A 21,168-nucleotide genomic window follows, 5' to 3' on the forward strand; every position below is an offset into this window, starting at 1 on the left:
ACCGCTAGACATGAGCAGCCTCGAAAGTGTGCCCTCCATTTCTTTGGGCTCACACGCCCTGCTATCTGGGCTCCTAACTGGGTTTTCGTGGCGGTGATGGTGGGAGACCTGTCAAGCCCTCTTCAGCTCCGGGGTGCCTGCATTCTCCCAGATTCCAAGAAGGTGTCAAGTGCCAGAACGGCCAGCAGAGGGAGCAGAAAGTCTGAAAGAGCAGAAAGTTCGCAATCAGGAGAGGTGCGGAGGTGGCTGCAGTCTTTAGAAGTTGGAGAGAGGGGTTCCTCTGGAAAGGTGCTTCAGACTAAGGGTTCCTTAGTGATCTTGTGAACACACACCCTGAACCCAGAACTTCAGTCAGTGTTGCCTTCTTTTAGGCTCTGTAGATCCCTAACCTTCGGCCACAGCCGCCAACCCCTTAATTCAGTTTGCTCAAACCCCAACTCTGTTCCAACCCCTCCAAATTCTATCCAAAGGATGGGACTGGCAGATAAACCAGAGGGTGATAGAGTGCTCAGTTAACACCAAAGTCGACGACCCTACCTTCCAATGTTATCTTTCTCCCACGAACTTTTCTTTCTTCTTTCCTCGCTCCGCAGTAATTTTCTCAAGTGTTTTCCTGGCTCTGGTTCAGGGGATCCTCGTTGACGGCTGACCCGGGAATCCATACCGGGATTTCCTGCCAACCACCAGAAGCGTGTTAAACCCGGAGCTGGGGGGGGGGGGCGCTGTTAGGCAGTATAGGGTCCCTCGAGGGAGGGGGAGGATCCTGGGGGTCCTGGGGGTGCAATAAGCCCGGCACCCCCTCTCTCGCTTCCAGCTACCCCACCTCATCTACCAGAACGGCAATAGGGAGGGAAATAGGAGGGAGGTGAGGGGCGAGCGGGAAGAGCGGCAGAGCGCCAGCGGCTAGAGCAAGAAAAAGTTTTTGCAAAAGGAAAAAAAAGTTTGCGCTTCTCGCGGGTGGTCCCGGCTTGCGGCCCGGCGGGCTGGGCCGGCGGGAGGGCTGGGGGCCAGGTTGGGGGGGTGGGGTGGCACTGAGGCTGCGCTGCCGTGGCCCTGTCCACCCCCCCTCCCCACCACGCACCCCCCAACCCAGACTCTAGCCCTGGACCGCGCATCCCGAGCCCTGCGCCCAGACGGAGGTGAGAAGGGGGGCAGGCGGGGGACCACCTGGGAGCTGTGGGGGAGGGGGCAGGAGGGGATGCTCTGATGCCGAGGGATTCATCCCAACCATGAGGGAGACGTGGGGCGCAGAGACAAAATGGGGTGGGAGAGCTGGCATAGGATATTAGAAAGTTTGGAGAATTTTTTCATTTGTGTCTTCTTTTCCATCTCTTCTCTCACTCTCTCTCTCTCTGACAGTTTGTGTGTCTGTCTCAGGCAACCTGGGGTCTCTTTGTCTATCTCTGCCCCTCCCACAATATTAGAAACATTTTCCTTTCTTGAGGTTGGGATGAAGAGGCTGGAGGTCTGCGTGGTAGAGAGGGAACTCCAGGTGTGTCTCTGAGCGCCCGGCAGGAAGAAGTCAGTGTTTCTAAGAGGAGGGGACCAACCACAAAGGAGGGAGCTCTAGGTGGGGTGGGGATAGGGAGTCGTGAGAGGCAACAAAACCACTGGCCTTGGACCCTTGACCTGTACTGTGACAGATGTGCCCGCAGATGCTTCCATTTTGGGGAAGAGGAGTGCATTCGGGACTAGGAAGGGAACTAGGGGAATGTCCAAGGTGTAGTCTAGGCCTAAGACAAACCCCAAGGAATTTCGGATTCCTGAGTCCCACGGGCTGTCGGCACTGCCCTAAGAGGAGATGGGGAGACCTTGTCTTGACCCTGTAACCTCAGGACCACCAGGGCAGCTAGAGCCACCCGCAGGGAGACCCTACTGGGACTGGGCGGGACGACTGGCCACTGCCGGCCACTGTATCCCCATTGGTCCCCCGCCCAAACGGGAGCTGGGGACCAAGGCCCCTCCTCTGGCTCAGACCACCCTGCCTGCCCTTACTCCCCGCTCTGAAGCCTCTTTCAGGCCCCATGACCCCGAAACAATCAGGCCTGGGCAGCTAGCTTTAGGGACAGGATTAGGGGGAAAGGACCCCGTAGAGACTGAGGATTTTAGGGGACTGAAGAAGTGGGGTCTTAATGGGATGGATCTTTCCTTCCAATAGAGGAAGAAGGCTGGGAGATTTTCTGGGGGAGCTGTAAGGGCCAGAACAGAATGGTTTTCCCTAGGGGGCGGGGTCCAGAGGACCCCCCACCCCATTATCTCCTCGGCATCCCCGCCCGACGACTCAGACCCCGCCCTTGACGTCACTAGGGGGTTCCCGGGGGTCTGCAAGGGTTAACCCTTAGGAAGCCAATCAAGATACCCGGGAACCTAAGACTTACCCGGGAACCTCCTCCCCATAGACGTACTTTATTTACCCAGTCACTTTCTCTCCCTTTAGTTACTGGATTCATCTTTCTTTCTCAACCTACCACACAGGGATTCCCTACTCTCCAATAGTGCCCCCAAGCCCAGAGCGCCTCTATCAACTTTCTGGATGCGCTGAGAGGAGGAGGGAAGAATGTGTCCCGCCCCCTCTTACCCCCTCACCCCCGCCCGCCACTAACTCTTCGCTCCACTGGGCTCCCGGGTCGGGCGGGGGAAGCGGAGCCGTCTGCAGCCGGAGCCTGCGGCGGCAACTTGGGTGGGCCGGGGAGGCACGGGGGCGGGGAAGGCGGGACCGGGAGAAGGGGGCGGGGTCGACTCCTGGGAGTTGGGGAGCTGGGCTACTAGGAGGACTTGAGAAAATAGGGAGACACCGAAGAAGATTCAGGGCTCCGGCAGAGGAACCCCAGGACTCCCTGCCCCATCCCAGACTATCACCCATACCCCAGAGAAAAACTACTGAAACTGGAAAAGTTAGCGACATTTTCCTTTTATAGTGTGAACGGGAGATTCGGGTTGGCTGGGCACGCGTGGGCGAAGAGGGATGCTACCCCATTTCCATCACGGCTTCTCGGCAGTTTGGTAGTGGGGTAGGAAGATAATAGGAGGCACGTTTGGGGGAGTCTTTCTAGTGTTGGGGGGATCGTTTGCGAGCCCTCTTCCTTCCCCTGAGTGAGTCATAGTGGAAGGAGGTGGGAGAAGTGCCCCCCTCTTCCAGCTGCCAGCCAGCTGTGCCCCCCGCCCCTAACGTTATTGCCAAGGTCGAGTTGGGAGGTCTTGGATGCAGGATCCGGATCTCAGCTGGAAAAGGAGGAGTTAAGAAGGGTACAGCCCAGGCTGCAGGGCTCGGGCTGGGTCGTAGGGTCCGGGTTCCACTCCCCATTTTACCCCGCCCTCACCCTAAATCCCAGCATCCCGGGATCACCCACCGCGCTGGCCGGCCAGCTCCCGGCCGTTCTCCACCCCACCCCGCCCCACCCCACCCTCACTCCCGGTAGATCGGAAAACCAGGAATGGAGTAAAAACTGGAGTTTGAGGAGAAAAGCGACCGTAGCATCCTCTTCTTCCTCACCACTCTTTTCTAATCGATGGTGACTTTTTTCTTTTTCACTCTCCTGAAGGCTTCCCCCACAGTCTATTTCCTGTTTCCCAAAAAAGGAAACCAGATACAAACCACCCCAGAATGACATCAGCTTGCATCCCTTGTACCTAACAGACCTGAGAAGCTCCCTTCTGAAACCTTATTCCCCGGTTACCGTTTTCTCCTAAGGGCAGATTGATCCTTTAAGCTCTCTCCTGGCCCTACCAGCCTGTCTGGACTGTGGTGAGATCTCCCTCTGCTGGACACTGCAGAGATTGCAGATGCACTGTCCTGGGGCAGGGGCAAGTGAAAGAAAGGAACAGGCAGAGCAGCCCAACACATGAAGTCAGACTCTCCACATGAGTTCTCCCATCACAGTCCTCAAAACTGGTATATGGTATAAAAATCACTTGAAACTCATCCTGACTCAATAGGTCCTTAACATCCCCCTTACACACACACACACACACACACACACACACACACACACACAGTGGGTGGGTGGGTGGGTGGACAGATGGATGGATAGCTAGATAGATAGATTGATAGATTGATAGATAGATAGATAGATAGATAGATAGATAGATAGATCACCCAGGCAAAGCTTCTACCCATTTCCCAAAAAGATCCCCAAGATTGTAAGACAGCCTCTGCCTCTTTGGGATGTTTCTCTTTATCCCTTCCTTGGGTGAGTGATATTTTTTTCAACTTGACTTCCATGGCGTATGTCTTAGATGGACTGGAGGCACAGGAGACAGGCTGTCAAGAGTTCTGTGCCTGAGATTATCATCTGATCTTCTCTATTTCCCTCCATCTTTATAACCTGCAGTTCCACCTTCCCTTTCTGCAGTGTCCCCACACCCTCCTCTGAGTCATCATGTTCAACTCGATGACCCCACCACCAGTCAGTAGCTATGTTGAGTCATGCTGTCTCCGACCCCTCCCCAGTCAAGGGGCCCCCAGCATGGGGACAGAAGGTCAGTGTATTTACCAATCCCTGAACCTTAATAACTTGGTGGATGTTTCACCCAACCCCAGGTCCCTCTCAGTCCTCTCCCTATCCCATGCCAGTTTCCTATCTTATAGGAGGATTTGAGGCTCCTTGTTATATAGGCTTGGAATCTGGGGTCAGGTTTTGCCTGGGGCTTCAAGGTGAGTCCTATGTCCTCCATTCCCATTTCCTGCTCCAGCTGTCTCTCTTTCCTAGGACTGTCTGGTCTGTCCTTTTGCCATCAAGCCAACCTCATGTCGGGTCCCCATAGTTATGTGCCAGCCAGAGAGACCAACAGCTGCACTGAAGGTGAGTCCTCAGGGAACACCTCTTCCCTTTCTGCTCCTCCGGGACTTGTTTTGAAGAACAAAGTGGGAGGGCAGGGATCTAACTTGGAGGAGGAAATGCTCCAGAGATGTGCAAGAGGTCAAGAATAACACAAGTGTTCACAACTCGAATCAGTAGTGTGAAGCAGAGTTGGTATTATTTTTTTGCTGAGAGGACCCATAGATTGAGTGCATGGAGTTTGTCCTTATCACATCTATCTCCTCTGTCTCTTAACCCAGGGCCACTCTTTCCTCCTCCACGGACTGCTGTCAAGTTGACCAAGAAACGGGCGCTGTCCATTTCTCCTCTATCAGATGCCAGCCTAGACCTGCAGGACAGTTATCCGTACCTCCCCAGCTCCCTTGTGGCTTTCATCAACTCCCGCTGCACATCTCCAGGAGGTTCCTATGGCCATCTCTCCATTGGCACCATGAGGTACAGATAGCCCTTGGGCTAAGAGGCCTCTAAGACTCCAATGAAAACCATTAAAAAGCCTCAAGTCATCCCAAACTTCCAACCCAATTTGAATCCTTTTCACTTCAAAGTCATTGAAGTGAACTTCCCTGGGGCTGGGCCTTGACCCACAGCCTATATCAAGTCTTCCAGAAATCCTCTAAATTGTCCAAGGACTTCAAAGATTTTCTGATAGTCTTCAGTAACTGCTACCTCTACTCTCTTCAGCCCATCTCTGGGATTCCCACCTCAGATGAATCACCAAAAAGGGACCTCACCTTCCTTTGGGGTGCAGCCCTGTGGTCATGACTCCACCCGGGGTGGGATGATGCCTCATCCCCAGTCCCGGGGACCCCCCCCAACTTGCCAGGTGAGACTCCCCATATTGCTACCTGATTTTTCCTAGGTCAGGGTGGGTGGCTGGTGACTTTACAGAGAAAAAGTAAAGGAAGGACAGGGTAAATAAAAATTTTCAGTGCCAGAAAAGTAGAGGGGGTTCACTCCTTAGGGTTGACTTAGGCTCTTCCAGATGAAATTCCACCTATTGCCCATCCCATTCACCAATGCAGTCTGAGAAGGAAGTCCCTTCCACACCCAGGGGTTCCTGCTGCTTGGGTGGGGGCAGTTAGAACGGAAAGACCTGGCTGGGCTCCTTCCTTCTGCCTACTTCTACCCTCATCGCCCTCACCTCTTCCCTTGGGGAAGCTGAAGTCGGAATTGGACATGCTGGTTGGCAAGTGCCCAGAGGAGCCTTTGGAAGGCGACATGTCCAGCCCCAACTCCACAGGCACACAGGTAAAGTGGGGGTAGAGGCTTTACCTTTGAGACCTGAGCAAACAAAAGCTGTCACCCAGGTAGGTATAACACTATAACACTGCTTCTCCTATCCTAGGATCCCCTGATGGGGATGCTGGATGGACGGGATGACCTTGACAGAGAGGAAAAGCCTGAGCCTGAGTCTGTATATGAGACTGACTGCCGTTGGGATGGCTGCAGCCAGGAATTTGACTCCCAGGAGCAGCTGGTGCACGTGAGTCTGAGGGGGTAACAGGAATGACTGGCTGGAGTCTGTAAGAGACTCTGAGTGGGACATTGTGGAGTTTGGTTGAGGGTAGGAATCAAGATATTGAGGTCAAAGGCTGAATGCTTACTTGAGTAGGCAAAAGCTCAAAAATTAGCTTTACTTCAGAGAGCTGGAAGGCATGAGGTTTGGGATATGATGTCTTCCTGCCCCTTCTTCCCCCACAAAGTAGAGCTGAGGAGGACATAGCGGAGCCAGGGCAGCTGTCTCTGCGACTTTTGGGGACATGGGAGAACTTGAAAAGCCTCTGTATCTTTTCCCTCAGCATATCAACAGTGAACACATTCATGGGGAACGAAGGAGTTCGCTGTGCCATTGGGGGGCTGCTCCAGGAGCTGAGCCCTTCAAAGCCCAGTACATGCTGGTGGTGCACATGCGCAGACACCGGGCGAGAAGCCACACAAGTGCACGGTGGAGGCACTCCTTCCAAGTCAAGTCTCTTCCTAAATGGCTCCCCATCAAGATAGGGTCTAAGGAAGACTTGCCTTCATAGGTCCTTTTGCCATAAATGTTAAGTCTATTTATGATTATATCAATACAAAGATAACATATTGATATATATTAAAACATTTTCTGAACTTAAAAGCTCATTTTTCCCTTGATTTAAATAAAAAAATTAAGTATATTTATGAGTCCCTTAAAGTATCGTGGGCCCTCAGGACTGTGCCTAGTACTCTGCCTAATAGTTAAGCCTTGCATCGAAGATATAAGACATTCACTTGAGCCTATTTCCCAGTTAACCCAATTTATAACAGTCTAAGAGTCTACACTGGGAAGCCCTGCTCTGGCCTGACCAGACCAGTTCATTCTCACTGCCACACCCCTAAGGGCAAAGTGCCTCAGCTGCTTCTGTTCCTTCAGCTCTCACATTCCCTTATTCCCTAATTTTGGGAATTCTCTGAGCCCCAGTGCTTCCCATTTTGAACTATATTCTCTAATGTATGTCCATTTGAGATTTAGGGCTCCTTTAATCTCTGTGTCCTTCTGTTTAAGAATTTGTCATTTTACCCTTTGCTCTATCCCTCAGTTTGAAGGTGTCGGAAGTCATACTCACGCCTTGAAAACCTGAAGACACATCTGCGGTCACCACGGGTGAGAAGCCATACATGTGTGAGCACGAGGGCTGCAGTAAAGCCTTTAGCAATGCCAGTGGACCGTGCCAAGCATCAGAATCGGACCCACTCTAATGAGGTGAATGTCTCAACTAAGAGACCCTCCCCACTTGAGAAGCCATCTCAGGGGAGAGGTCCCCATAAGAAAATCCCTTAGCCCAGCACCCACTCAAAAGAGGAGAGTTCCCCTTGCCCATGTAATTCATGCAGAAAGTGCCTTTCTGAAACCACAAATTTCAAGTCAGGCATGGTGATTGCACATCTGTAATTCCAAGGCTCAGGAGGCTGAGGCAGGAGGATTACAAGTTTGAGGCCAGTCTCAGCGCTTAGTGAGGTGTCTCTCAAAAAATAAAATGGGGCTGGGGTTGTGGCTCAGTGGCAGAGCGCTTGCCTAGCATGTGCAAGGCATTGGGTTTGAGTCTCAGCACCACATATTAAATTAATTAATTAATTAATTAAATGTCCATTGCCAACCAAAAAATATTTTTAAAAATAAATAAATAAAATAAAAGTGGCCGGGGTGTAGCTCAGTGTAAAGTGCCTCTGGGTCCAATCCCAAGTACCAAAAAAAAAAAAAGAAAAGAAAGAAAGTAAAGAAGAAAGACACACAAACCAAGAATTTTCACTTGCCATTCTCCCTACCTTTTTAACCAGTAAAGAGATCAGCCTAAAACAAACAGACTGGTCTAGAAGAGATCCCAAACCCCTTCAACCCCTGAATTTATGAGGCCTCAAAACCCTGGATTCACCTCCTCATCTTTCCTAGATCTGGGCCCAGGCAAAGTTTTCTTAAATCTTCCCTTAAACCTCTCACTCTCACCCAAGGGCGCCCACCCTTCTTAGCTCCTTGGATGCTGTGTGTTCCTCTCTTGCCCCTTTTGCTATCACTTCCTTATTAATCCTGCATTCTTCCACTCTAATCCCTTGGTCTTCCATCTTCACTCTCCACTTAACAGAAGCCGTATGTGTGCAAGCTCCCTGGCTGCACCAAACGCTACACAGACCCCAGCTCACTCCGAAAACATGTCAAGACAGTGCATGGTCCTGATGCCCATGTGACCAAGAGACATCGAGGGGATGGCCCTTTGCCTCGGGCACCATCCCTTTCCACAGTGGAGCCCAAGAGGGAGCAGCGGGAAGGAGGTCCCATCAGGGAGGAGAGCAGACCTGACTGTGCCAGAGGGTGCCATGGTGAGCCAGCCCAGGCAAACCTGCCTCCATACCCCAGCCTGCCCTGCTGATCTCTTTCTAGCCCCTTTGAACCACCTCCTCCCATCTAAACCACTCTTCTGTGACCTGTCTGCCTTTCTCTCATCCTGTTGTTGCTCTTTGACCTACCCCAAATCTGTGGATTTTAGAGTTGTGAATTATTTTAAGTGAGTCAACAACTCACTCTTAAGCATCACTTTGTATTTTCCAAGTCTTTTATGTGCATAATTTCATGTATTCCTCACAGCAACTTAATGAGAAAGGAACTTATTGTATCACACACCTATAATCCAGCTACTCGGAAGTCTGAGACAGGAGGATCACGAGTCTGAGGCCAGTCTGGGCAACTTAGTGAGATCCTATCTCAAAATACAAAAGAAAGAGGCTGGGGATATGGTCAGTGATAAGAGTACCCCTGGGTTAAAACCCTAGCACCACAAAAATTAAAAAAATAAATAATAAAAGAGAAAGGAACTTGCTCTTCCCATTTTCAGATGAAGAAACTCCGACACAGAGAAATTGCCCAAGTCATAGATTAAGAGCAACAGTTTTGCACCCCAGCAGTCTATGCTCCAGCCGGGGTCTTCTAAAACATCTCTTGCAATTTCCCTCAGTTCCTCACTTGCTCGCCCTCTCTCTACACTTGAACACCTTCCCTCAGCTCTGGTGGTCACTGGGACACAAGTTTCGGCTGCTCATAAAGTTGAAGAAGCTGTGGGGAAGGGGAAAGGGTGCCTCCCTCAGCCCTTGTGTTTCTCCGCAGAAGCCACAACCCAGCCCTGGGCACAGTCTTCCTGCAGCAGTGACCACTCCCCTGCAGGCAGTGCAGCCAACACAGACAGTGGCGTGGAAATGCTGGCAATGCAGGCGGCAGCACCGAGGACCTATCCAGCTTGGTATGAGGGGCCTTGCATTGCTGGCACTGGACTGTCCACTCTTCGCCGCCTTGAGAACCTCAGGCTGGACCAGCTCCATCAACTGCGGCAGTAGGGCCCCGGAGTCTCAAACTGCCCAGCTTGACCCACACTGGTGAGATGGGGGTGTAGGAGGTGTTACTGGGCTAAGAACTGGACCTGCCCTGAGGTTGGGAGGAAGTCACCCTTCAGTGCTGCCATATGGCACATTTTAACAATTAGAAAAAGGTCCCCTTCCTCAGGATACTTTTTCTGCCATCTATAAGAAAATTGTGACATAGAAAGTCTGTAATGTGAATGTTGTCCCCTAGGATTGTGCAACACACAACCTGTATGACTGTTCACAGCAGGCCTGAATCCCTGGTGTCCCAGAAGAATGGGTATGAGAGGAGACAGAACTGAGTAGAGTTAAGGAGCCTAGGACACCTTGTCCTCAAGGTTGTCTCATGGGTGAAATTCAAGGGGCCTCTGACCACCCTGCCTTTTTCTTCCTGTCACTTGCAGGCACCCCTGTGTCCCGCCGTCTTGGTCCCCCAGCCTCTCTTGATCGCCGCAGCAGCAGCTCCAGCAGCATCAGCTCTGCCTATACTGTCAGCCGCCGTCCTCCCTTGCCTCCCCTTTCCCCCCTGGCTCCCCACCAGAGAATGGGGCATCCTCCCTGCCTGGCCTCATGCCTGCCCAGCACTACCTGCTCCGGGCAAGGATACGCTTCAGCCAGGGGGGGTGTGTACCCCACCTACAGCAGCACCCAGCCTGGATCGGTATGGGGGGTCTCCCTGCACCTTCTTGGAGAAGTCGAGCCGAGTATCCAGGATACAACCCCAATGCAGGGGTCACCCGTAGGGCCGTGACCCAGCCGGGCTGCTGACCGCCCTGTTCCAGCCAGAGTCCAGCGGTTCAAGAGCCTGGGTTGTGTCCACATACCCCCTACTGTGGCGGGGGAGGACGGACCTTTGATCCTCACCTCCCAACCTCTGTCTATTCACCACAGCCCCCCAGCATCACTGAGAATATCGCCATGGATACTAGAGGGCTACGGGAGGAGTCAGAGGTGTGGGACTTCCATGATGGGTAGTGGTCTGAACCCCTATGTGGACTTCTCATCTGATGATACTCTGGGATATGGCAGGACCTGAAGGGGTAGCAGCAGAGCCTTATGGAGCTAGGGGTCCAGGTTTCCCTGCCTCTTGGGCCTGGTCCACCTACAAACTAGGGCCCTAGTCCCTGCCCCCAGCAGGTCTCTTATCCTGACCCCACTCCAGAAACATGGGGGTGAGTTCCCTTCAGTACATTCTGGGCTATTCCCAAGCCTAAGACTCCAGGTGGAGCCTACAGTCAGTGTCCTCGACTTGAACATTATGGACAAGTACAAGTGAAGCCAGAACAAGGGTGCCCAGTGGGGTCTGACTCCATAGGACTGGCACCCTGCCTCAATGCCCACCCCAGGGAGGGACTTCCATGCCCCACAGCCCCCGTTCTCCCACTACCCCCAGCCTCCTCCTTCCCAGTACGCCCAAACAGGTCCCTATCCCCAGCCACCCCCTGATTATCTTCCTTCAGAACCCAAGTCTGGTCTGGATTTTGATTCTCCCACTCATTCTACTGGACAGCTCAAGGCTCAGCTTGTCTGTAATTATGTTCAGTCTCAGCAAGAGCTGCTCTGGGAGGGTGGGGGTAGGGGAGAGGCCCCAGTCCAGGAACCTTCCTACCAGAGTTCCAAGTTTCTGGAGGGTTCTCAAGTTAGTCCGAGCCCTACCAAAGCTCCAGTAGCCACATATGGACCTGGATTTGCACCCAACTTACCCAATCACAAGTCAGGTTCCTACCCTACCCATTCATCCGCATGAAAACTTTGCTGTGGGAACAAACAGGACTTTCCCATAGGGCGGCAGCACCACCCCGGCTTCTGCCTCCATTGCCTACTTGCTATGGGTCCCTCAAGGCAGGGGGAACCAACCCCAGCTGTGGCCATCCTGAAGTAGGCAGGTTGGGAGCAGGTCCTGCCTTATATCCTCCTCCTGAAGGGCAGGTGTGTAACCCTCTGGACTCTCTTGATCTTGACAACACTCAGCTGGACTTTGTGGCTATTCTGGATGAGGCCCAGGGGCTGAGTCCTCCCCCTTCCCATGATCAGGGAGACAGCTCTGAACACACCCCACCTTCCTCTGGGCCCCCCAACATGGCTGTGGGCAACATGAGTGTTTTACTGGGATCCCTGCCTGGGAGAGACACAATTCCTCAACTCTAGTGCCTAAAGGGGAAGAATACCATCCATAAGACCCTCATTTCCTAAGACCTTCCATCCCTCCAGAGGGATTGGGGAAAGGAGCCACAAGCCCTCTGCAGAAGATGCACCACGGATGGAAGATTTGGGGAGGGGGCTGTATTTAGTCTGTATGGTTGTGGAGAGGAATTCTGATAAGACACTGTTCCTGACAATAAAGGAACTGCATCAGAAAAAAAAAAAAACCTGCTGCTTATGTGTTATCTTGAGAAGGGGGAGCAAGAAGTAAGTGGGAGTTCATCCTCCCACTGTCTTCTTCAGAGGTTTCCCTCACCCAATCCCAACCCCTCAGATCAGACTCAAGAAGATGGAGGAGTTGCTATCTGGGAGGCAGGGTTTGTAAGGCATATCCTCAAAATAGAACACCCCCCACACACACACAAAAGGCTAGCCTAAAGATCATTGGAAATCTTGTCCTCTTTCTTGCCTGAGTCAGGAGAAGAGGTCGACGAAGTTGGTGAGCATCAGCTGGACCAATTGCCCAGGGTAGAGTGCATGGGCTGCAGGGTCAGATGTCTCCTGCTCTGGTCGAAAGAGGGTTGGTCCAAACACAATTCCCAGGTTGTGGGGGGTCATGCGGTTCTTATCTGAGTGTGCTATAACCCTGGGGGAAAAGGCCAATGGAAGGGGAAATGAGACAGCAGCTCACTACTTCAAATCAATCTAACCCTGAAGGTTTGAACACTGAAGGACTCATTCTGGGACCCTCTATATGGTGAAGAACCTCAGGGCAAGAGCAGAACCTCAGGGCAAGTGGAGAGGGACCAGTGGAGAAACCTTTAGCATACAAGCTGAAAATAGAACCTAGGATGTAATAGCCTGTTTCCCAAGTTAAGGGATGGCTCTTAGTATTCTTTCTGCTAATGATTTGGGAAGCTTTAATTCAAATAGTCATCCCCTTTCAGAAGTCACTGACCAGGCCCAGCTAGTCTAACAAACCATCACCAATGCCCCAGTGGATGAAAAAATCAGAGGGAAAGAAAAGATAAGATTTCCCTTATTTCTCTCACAGCATCCTTGAGCTTATCTTCATCCCATTCCCCCATTTGATTCAGAGCTATCCAAAGATTTGATGTGCGTAACTGGTCCAGTAAACTTGAGTACTTATCTATCTCCACCCCAAAAGAACAGAGTTCCTGATGCATGCCTCACTCCACCCTCCCCAGCATGAGCAAAGATGTTCAGTATTCACAACCTGCATAAATGCTCCAGAAGGTACCGCAGAGTGTCACGGTTGGGCTTTGGCATTGAGTCTACTAATTCTTGTATTTGAGAGAGGCGCTGCTCTGATTCAGAAAGTGCTAGAGAGAGAGAGAGAGAGAGAGAGAGAGAGAGAGAGAGAGAGAGAGATGGGAAGAGCATGGGAGTGAGATTAGAGAAGGTGCTAGGACATGCTAGGTAAATTCACTTTCTCATGTTTATGGAAGATATCATTAATCTAATACAATTTCCCTCCTTTCCTTTCTCGCTCGCGCTCTCTCTCTCTCTCTCTCTCTCTCTCTCTTTCTTTTTTTGGTTGTTGTTGATGTTGTGTTAGAGCTTGAACCAAGGGCCTTGCGCATACTAAGTAGGCACTTTACCACTGAAGCTTTCTTTTTCATGTAGCCCCTTTGCAGCTTCAGAATTCTTTTCAACTCAGTCCTCTGAACATTCACAAAAGTTTCTTGGGCTGGGGATATAGCTCAGTGGTCAGCACTTGCCTGACATGCTCTGGGTTCAATCCCAGCATGAACAAAACTAAAACAAACAAAACCCAAAAACTCTAAATATTCATACATACCCCACCTCCAAAACAAAAATCAAAAAACAAAAAAACCTAAACAATTGGAGCTGGCACATGAGTTACTTTCCATCTGTGGTCAGAATGAAAGGAAATCTCTATTCTCAATTCTATTATTTACCACATATACCCACAAGGGTGTTACCCAAAGCTTCCAACACTTACCTAGGGCAGCACGAAAATGGGGCAGGAGCATTGAGGGCACAAGAGGCTGGGGTAGCTCCCGGAGAAAAAGCTTCAGGGCTCCGGTGACCACATGAATATCATCCCACTCAGCATTGTCCAAATCTAATCGACTTTCTAGAAGGAAAAGGAGGCTAAATGGGTTCTGAGCTCATCAAGGGCCAGAGAGACCTAGAGACTGAAAGGTCAGAAGTTCTGAGAAATCCAGCCAAAGTTGACCACAAGAATGCTATGAGGGTCCACCATGGGACAAGACAGCAAAGGTGGGAATGGAGACAACCTTCCCAGGAGCAGGACATGGGGGAATCCATTGGGAACGAGGAAGGCAGGGGGAAGTTTTAAGGGGTCTCAGGGGCATTCCATGTAAGTACCTGGTCCTGGATTTTCTGGGAACACATACCTCCCATCGGAGGTGACAGCCCTTTCTGCAACATGGATGAGAAGAGATCAGGAGTTAAGACATGCAGCTCCAGCTTCCTTACTCAGTACCCACCCCCAGTTCTGAGGCATGATGTTCTCAGTACCATCACTTGCCTACAAGCCTTCTCACCTCTGTCCACCAGAAATCGAAGTTTCTGAACCACTGCCAAGTTCCCGCTCACTCGGTAAATGCCATCCACATCTAGACCTAGGAGATGAGGTAAGGAGCAGATAAGAATTCCTATTCTAAAGTGTGTGTGGTGAGGGCCACACTGAGGAATCTGAGGGAGAAAGAGAACAGTAGAAAGACAAGAATGGAGGAGGTAGGAATTCTAGGCCTTGGCCTGTTTAAATGGGGAGTTTCTGGAGACTAAGAAAATGACCTCGTTTATCCACAGCAGCAATGCAGAGACGTACAAAGCTGGGCACTGTGTCTCCTTCCCGCTGGCACAGTGATTCCAACTGGCAGCCAAATACCTGGTCTGGGGAGGTAGAGTGAGGTGGGAATTCAGGGCCAAGTCACTCAAGAAAACTCTTCTCAGCCAAGTCAGGTCTTCACCCCAAGTGGGACTGGCCCTCCTGTTGTCTGTGCCCTACCTGGGCATGAAGGTATACCCCCACCCCACCCTAGGTTGCCCAACAATCAGAAGCCCCCAAAAATGGGCTGGTGCCCAGATCAGGAATGCAAAAGTGCTTGCAAAAACACTAAAGCAGGCACAAAGGAGCAGGCCCCTCAGTTATCCTAGCCAACCTCACCCCTGAGCAGACCCCGCTCCTGAAGGCTTTGCAAGGGCGGTCTCTTGGCGATTAGCCGCTTCAGCTTGTTCCGCACACGGTTCTGTTCAGTACCTTCAGGACACCGACCTGTTGGAGGCAGGTAAAATTATAGTGTGAGAGCAGGATTGCAGGACCGAGAATTCTCTTCGCTCTCCCTCGCCCCCGCCCCATACTGGAGCTGCGGCGGCCGCTGAGCCGCAGAAACGGCTTGGGCACTGGCTCGGACTCCTCTTCTTCGTCCTCTCCGGCGCTCAGCTCCGCCAACTCTGCAGGTCCAGAGCCCGACAGACGCAGCTCCAGCGGGTTCTCCCGCTCCTGGATGCCGACAACCGGGTGGGCCAAGCAGGGGGTTGGGAAAGAGAGGAGAGAAATCTACGTCTCTGGCTTGCAAAAGAGACACTAATCCCCTGCTAAGGCCCAAAGTCCCAGACCTCTTAGGCCAGGTCTCTACACGGTGCCCCCACAGCCCTAGCTCCTACAGTTCCTACCCTACTCCCTCGGTCCCTGCCTGGCCTGAGCCTCCCCTCGGTCTCCCACCCTTCTAACCAGCCGCTGGATGACAGCCCGAAGCGCGCGGTGCCAGGCTCGCAGCTCTGTCTCTTGATCCGACTGCAACAAGAACTCGTGGCCAGGGACTGTGCGGATCTAGGGAACGGATGGGGAAAGGCTTGGATCAGTGGGCAAGAGCCTCAAAAGATCTCAAAAGCTAGGAGGCTGAGATCAAGAGTCCTAGGGAGATTTTAGGGGAGCGTCCTGGGTTGGGGTGGGCTTTGAGGACTTGCGGAGACCACACTCACATGCAGGACGTTACGCCGGCTAGACAGGTGGCGGCCGTGTGCCAGGGCCGCCCCACGCAGGTCCACGCTACTTTCTGGCCGGCTACCCGCTGGCCCCTAGCAATTAGGAGAGAAACTGAAGTCATGGGGTTGTTTCCCTCACTGCTTCCCTCTTACACGACAGGTTTCAAGGAGGTGGGAGGCTTCTTCATTTCTTTACCTGCCTCTGCATCGCCCTTTCCACCTCTCCCCACAGGAGAAGTACACCCCAAACTTTCCGGCGCCGGCTCCTTACACTCACCCAGCCTGAGGAGGGCGCAGTTGGCGGTGGAGGCTCTCGATAGAACACCAGGCTGTTACCGGCTAACACCACCCAAGACGGGCCCCAGTTCTTCCTGCGTGGGCGGAGGGAGGGCAGTAGTGGTTGTGAAAAGGTCGTTCGAGAATTTCACTGGGCGTGCGCTCCCCCAACACCCTGCTCTACCCTAACCCTGATCCCTGGTGTATTTCGGGTTCTTCTCACCTGAGTTTGCGGCCCCCTTGTGCAATCTTGGTCATGTTGAGCAGGCCTGACTTTTCCACCTCCTGGGAAGGGAAGGGAGTGGTATCTGTAAATCATCCTGTGTTGCCCCAGGCTTTCCCTAAGGGGTCTCCCAGGAGTGAGATCCCTTGAAGTTGTGTACGTGTGGGGGGCTGGATAAGAGATGATACCCCAAAAAGAGGAAGATGTTTTTGAGGAGCAGGAATTGAGGGATGGAGCAGGGAGAATTTTGTTATTTAAAGGACATGGGAAGACTCACATGGGGGTCGTCCAGAAGCTGTGGCAGAGCTCTAGGAGGCTGTAAAGCTGGAGGCTGCTCTGACTGGACAAACTGGGAGGTGTGTCGGCTGAGGCAAGGTGAACCCTGGGGGAGGGAATTGAAGAAACAGGTGGAGGAAACTTAAATTGGGGGGTCCTTGGCTGTAGGAGGTAGAGGGGTGAGAATGTGGGTGAGAGGCAAGGTGTATAGTGAAGAAAAATGTCTTGCATAAGAAAAAACTGTAAAAAGTGAACTTTTTCTGCATGTTTTTTGGGAGGTTGTGAGGGTCCTCACCTGTGGGTCAAGCAGTTCCAGAGTCCCTGTGTCAGATCCTGAGCCCTTTGCCTGAGGTTGCAGAACACCATTGTTCTTCTTCAGGGTCTGGGTCCCCTCCATAGAGCCAGAGTTCTGGGTTTGGGGAGGGGGAGATAAAGCTTCAGTCAGATGTCACCTCAACCCACACTCAGCATCCTTCTCATAATTTGCTGATTCTTCTGATCTCTTGAGAGCCACAGAGAGAAAACACATTACCTTGGGGTTCAGTGGGAGAAAGGAGGAGATTGAGGGGACAAGGGAACAAGTAGGAGGAATGGTCTCACCGTGTTTCGGGTGCGACTGCGGCGTGGGGGCTTCCAGGACTTGCAGCCGGTTAGCGAATTTACGTAGAAGCAGCGCCCAGAGTTGGGGTCCAGATGCTGCTCCCAGGTGTCCAGCCTCTGCAGTAGGGGGCATGCAGAATCTGGGGGTGGGGACCGAGGACAACGGCGAAGGTCCACCAGGTTACAGTACACAGGGGCCTCTGACATGAAAGGCTGGGGTCCTGCCTGCCAGGAAAGGGGGAAGAAGGAGGTACTTTCTCTGCCTGTGCCCCTCCCCAATCTTCTCTCCCCCTATCACCTCCTCCTTCCTCCCCCACCATTTTCTCACCACCAGCTCCCTGCCTGAGTGACCGAGGTACAGGGAGAGAATCCACAGTCAGTTGCTTTTAAAAAATTCTCTCTCTCACAGTCTTCTTTGCTTTTCTCCTCACTTCCTGTTACCAACTTCCCTCCTCCCCCACCCAACCCCCGCCCAGGGCCGCAGGAAAGGGGAACAGGCTTTTTGTTGGGGGTGGGGGTGAGAGGAACACCCCACCCTTACATCCTGCAGGGTAAAAGAAGACCAAAAGAAGTGAGAGACCCCTGCTAAGGCAGTCTTTGGGAGGAGGGTTTTTTTCCACCCACTAGCAAGAAGGAGGGAGGGAGGGAGCAAGTCAGGGAGTTAGCTCCAGAGGGGATTTGCTGGTGTCCCAGCTGGCAAGAACACGATATAGGAAAAACCCTGTGCCAGTAGGAGTTAGTTGGTAGGGAGAAAGAGGATGGCCCATTGCTCTTCTTTCAGTCCTTCTACTGTGCCAGGTTCCCTGTCCCCTCAGGGCCTTTGCTACTTGCTGTCCCTTCTCATGTCTTCCTTTGCCTTATGACTGCCCTCCTCTTCCTCCTCCTCCTGTTTGCTGCCTTCTCAGACTACCTCAGTCACTCTCTACCACATTTACTCTTCTGTAGCTCTATCAGCACCAGGATCAGTAAGGGTTATCTTATTTATTTATGTTTGTCACCCCCAGGGAAGTCCCTTGAGGATATGGATGCTTCTGTCCTATTTACCCTTATTCCCAGAATAGGGCCCAGCTGTAATATCTGTGGACTGGCCATGCTTGTGACTCACCATGTTGGCACTGGTCTCTGACAGCAAGTCTTCCTGTGAGAGGGATCTTCCATTTGGCCCCTTCTGGAGGGGCTTCAGGAGGCTGGGCCTCAAATTGGCAACACTGATGCTTCTACACATTTGTGGGGGAAGTGGAGGAGGCTGCTCTGATGTAGGCTGGTGTGCCTGAGACAGGTGCACCTTCTCCAAGGAGCCATGAAACAACTTTGGCCCTGGAAACAGAAATGGGGGAGAGTTATGATCATGAGTGGGTTTTATAAATTTTTTTTTATTTTTACAGACTGCATTTTGATTCCTTGTACACAAATAGGGTACAACTTTTTGTTTCTATGTTTATGCATGATGTAGATTCATACCATTCGTGTAATCATACATGTACATAGGGTAGTGATGTCTGTCTCATTCCACCATCATGATTGGTCTTTAAGGAGGTTAGAGGGAGGCTGTGGAAAATAATGAGACCCAGAAGTCTTGAGACTAGTAGTGGAGGCAATGGGATGAGGGATAGGCTAGTGAAAAGGAGATAAGAGAAAGGGACCAGCAGAAGCTAGGGGGAAGTTCCAAGGGGTAAGGGCACATGCCTTTAATCCCAGCCACTAGGGAAGCTGAGGCAGGAGGTTTACAAGTTCACGGCCAGTCTCAGCAACTTAATGAGACCCTGTCTCAAAATAAAAAATAAAAGAGCTGGGGATGTGGTTCTGTGGTTAAGCTCCCCGGGTTCAATCCCTGGTACCAATAAATAAATAAGCATACAAACAAACAGACTGAAGATGCAGGTTAGTGGTAGAGTACTCCTGATTCAATCCCCAATACAAAAAAAAAAAAAAAAATTCCCCCAAAAGTTAGGGAGACAGGAAGGTGATGGGGGAGGGCTTAGGGCTTACTTACCAGGAGTCCAGAGGGATTGACTGGGTGTAATGATGGCTGGGCTCTGTGAAGGGATGGATTCCTCTGTCATGTAGGCAGCTGGGACAAAGATGGGTCGAGAGGTGGAGGGTGCTCCCAGGCGCCTTGCCAACCACCAGTCTGAGTTGGTCTTTCGAAGCAGTAGGAACCTGTCGCCTTCAGCCAGAGACACCTGCCGGCCGTCTACCCCAGTATAAGTAAAGGCATAGAGGGCACACAGCTGGGATCCCTGAGAGGGGCTTCTGGCCCCCAATCCTAGACTCCCCCAGGTACTTGGCCACCACCGGCCAGATAGCATTGTGGTCAGCTCTGTCACCTGTGGGAAAAGGGGAAGTTGGAGATACAGAAGGAAACAGAACTGGCTGCTTCTAGGCAGAAGGACATGGTTCTAAGAGCAGTGTAGGGGGAGAAGGTGAAGACAGAAGCACCCTAATAAGAAAAGAAGGTAAAGCAGAGGACTTGGATTGGGGGTCAGTTGGGCCTAGGGGGCTGAGAACTTCTGGGTGATGTGTCTGGTGAGGAAGTATATAAGTAAGGTGAGAGAGGATGTGGTCAGTAGGGTTGTGTGGCCAGCAAGGCAGGAAATCAAAGGAGTTGACCTTGCTTATGAATTTTACTGCGAGCATACCTTGTGGGATCCATCCGAAGATTCAGGGACAGGAGGAAATGATCCTGGGTGCTGGTGGAAATCTTGAACTGGACACAGAAAGGAAATGAGGAGGAAGAATCAAGTACAAGACATAAATGCAGGGAAATACACAAGAGATAATAACAAAAACGTTTGTGACCCTTTATTAAATTTGCACAGGCATCAATGTTTCCGCTAACCAGTCACCTCAGACCTAAGGCTGCATGCTTCCTGTGCAGACAGAGAGACATAGAGACAGACAAACAGAGCAAGAGAAACAGTAAGACCAAATGAAAGATCAAGAGAAAGTGGCTAGGAAAATACAGAGGGATTCAGAGTTGAAATATCATCCTACTCCCAATCTAGGGCATGTTTTTGAGAGGGGAGAACCTTGACATGATCCTCTATGCATCAGCCCTTTGGGGAAGGCACCCAACTTTAGTGTGTAGGTTCACTCATTCAACAATTTTACCAAGGACTGAATGGATGCAAGGAGCAGTGAAGTGTTAGATAGAGATGACAGAAGAGGAGTGAGCCCTCATGGAACTTAAGGAGACCTTAACTGATGGTCTGATAAACTTATTAATTACAGTTGAATCAGGGACTATGAACAACTGGTACGAAACACTTGACAATTAGATGGGGAGCTAATGTCGGCTTCTTTCTGGTGGAAAGTGGGAACTGATCTCCTTGGATTGCCAGCAGTTTGGAACCCATACTTTTTTTTTTTTTTTTTTTTTTTGTGGTGCTGGGGATTGAACCCAGGGCCTTGTGCATGCAAGGCAAGCACTCTACCGACTGAGCTATCTCCCCAGCCCAGAACCCATACTTTCTGACCACTCCTCTTTTTTCCTTCTGTTTTTCGACTGCACAGTGTGAAGCTTTCTGTTTGGGTTTGGAGAGGTGGGGTAGAGAGTGAGTGCCCCTCCCTTCTGATGACATCAGACAGCCAGCTGTCCTCCACTGACATGATTTGAGGGTTGGATGATCAGTACTGGGCTCCTTCCTCTACTTTTGCTCTACTTTCAACATATGGAGAACCCTTCCCTCTTCCAAAATATGACTATCTTCATCCACTTATTCATTCATCTAATTCTTTTTTCCTTTTTTATTTTTCAGTATTGTGGATTGAACCCTTACTAAGTAAGCATTCTATCACTGAGATGCACCCCTAGGCTCATTTGGTGCTTGTTAAGTGCTGAAATTCCAACCTTTCCTTCCTTCTCTGAAGGTAGCTCTCTTGCACTTTAGTTCTTCTCCTTATTGATTAATTCCTGTTATTTTTCATTTTTATTTTTTATTTTTTTTTAACATTGAACCC

The 21,168-nt window shown here is 51.3% G+C and overlaps 2 protein-coding genes across 8 annotated transcripts; one reads left to right on the top strand and one right to left on the bottom strand.

Annotated features, from left to right (window-relative positions):
• Window positions 1-768: 768 nt before the first annotated feature.
• Window positions 769-12,017, top strand: Gli1 (GLI family zinc finger 1). The gene is given in 32 exon segments (XM_053743389.1): window positions 769-1,139; window positions 4,353-4,479; window positions 4,710-4,802; window positions 5,060-5,255; window positions 5,502-5,643; window positions 5,979-6,068; window positions 6,166-6,303; window positions 6,620-6,737; window positions 6,740-6,772; window positions 7,388-7,438; window positions 7,441-7,505; window positions 7,507-7,545; window positions 8,423-8,632; window positions 8,634-8,657; window positions 9,439-9,457; window positions 9,460-9,528; window positions 9,531-9,571; window positions 9,573-9,657; window positions 9,660-9,704; window positions 10,094-10,189; window positions 10,192-10,313; window positions 10,316-10,351; window positions 10,353-10,438; window positions 10,440-10,522; window positions 10,525-10,643; window positions 10,645-10,716; window positions 10,718-10,765; window positions 10,767-11,048; window positions 11,050-11,429; window positions 11,431-11,464; window positions 11,466-11,810; window positions 11,812-12,017. Coding segments are annotated over 31 exon segments (3,294 nt in total). The 5' UTR covers window positions 769-1,139; window positions 4,353-4,379; the 3' UTR covers window positions 11,845-12,017.
• A 37-nt stretch (window positions 12,018-12,054) lies between these two features.
• On the bottom strand, window positions 12,055-19,960 carry Arhgap9 (Rho GTPase activating protein 9). 7 transcript variants are annotated; one of them, XM_047550015.1, is made up of 18 exons: window positions 19,848-19,960; window positions 19,202-19,535; window positions 18,314-18,525; window positions 17,209-17,433; window positions 16,904-17,017; window positions 16,610-16,714; window positions 16,333-16,394; window positions 16,111-16,204; window positions 15,831-15,926; window positions 15,580-15,678; window positions 15,207-15,348; window positions 15,013-15,120; window positions 14,640-14,738; window positions 14,387-14,464; window positions 14,208-14,261; window positions 13,819-13,953; window positions 13,069-13,174; window positions 12,055-12,477 (listed from the first exon to the last, which is right to left on the bottom strand). In XM_047550015.1, the coding sequence occupies exons 2-18, from the start codon at window positions 19,515-19,517 to the stop codon at window positions 12,306-12,308; spliced, it is 2,217 nt and encodes a 738-aa protein (XP_047405971.1). In that variant the 5' UTR covers window positions 19,518-19,535; window positions 19,848-19,960; the 3' UTR covers window positions 12,055-12,305. The 7 variants fall into 7 exon arrangements, with proteins under 7 accessions (XP_047405971.1, XP_047405970.1, XP_047405972.1 ...); XM_047550014.1 differs by lacking the exon at window positions 19,848-19,960 and having other exon boundaries at window positions 19,202-19,695; XM_047550016.1 differs by lacking the exons at window positions 14,640-14,738; window positions 19,848-19,960 and having other exon boundaries at window positions 19,202-19,695.
• Between the last annotated feature and the right edge of the window lie 1,208 nt (window positions 19,961-21,168).

This window comes from Sciurus carolinensis, chromosome 4 (genome assembly GCF_902686445.1).
Source record: "Sciurus carolinensis chromosome 4, mSciCar1.2, whole genome shotgun sequence".
NCBI classification, from domain to species: Eukaryota; Metazoa; Chordata; class Mammalia; order Rodentia; family Sciuridae; genus Sciurus; species Sciurus carolinensis.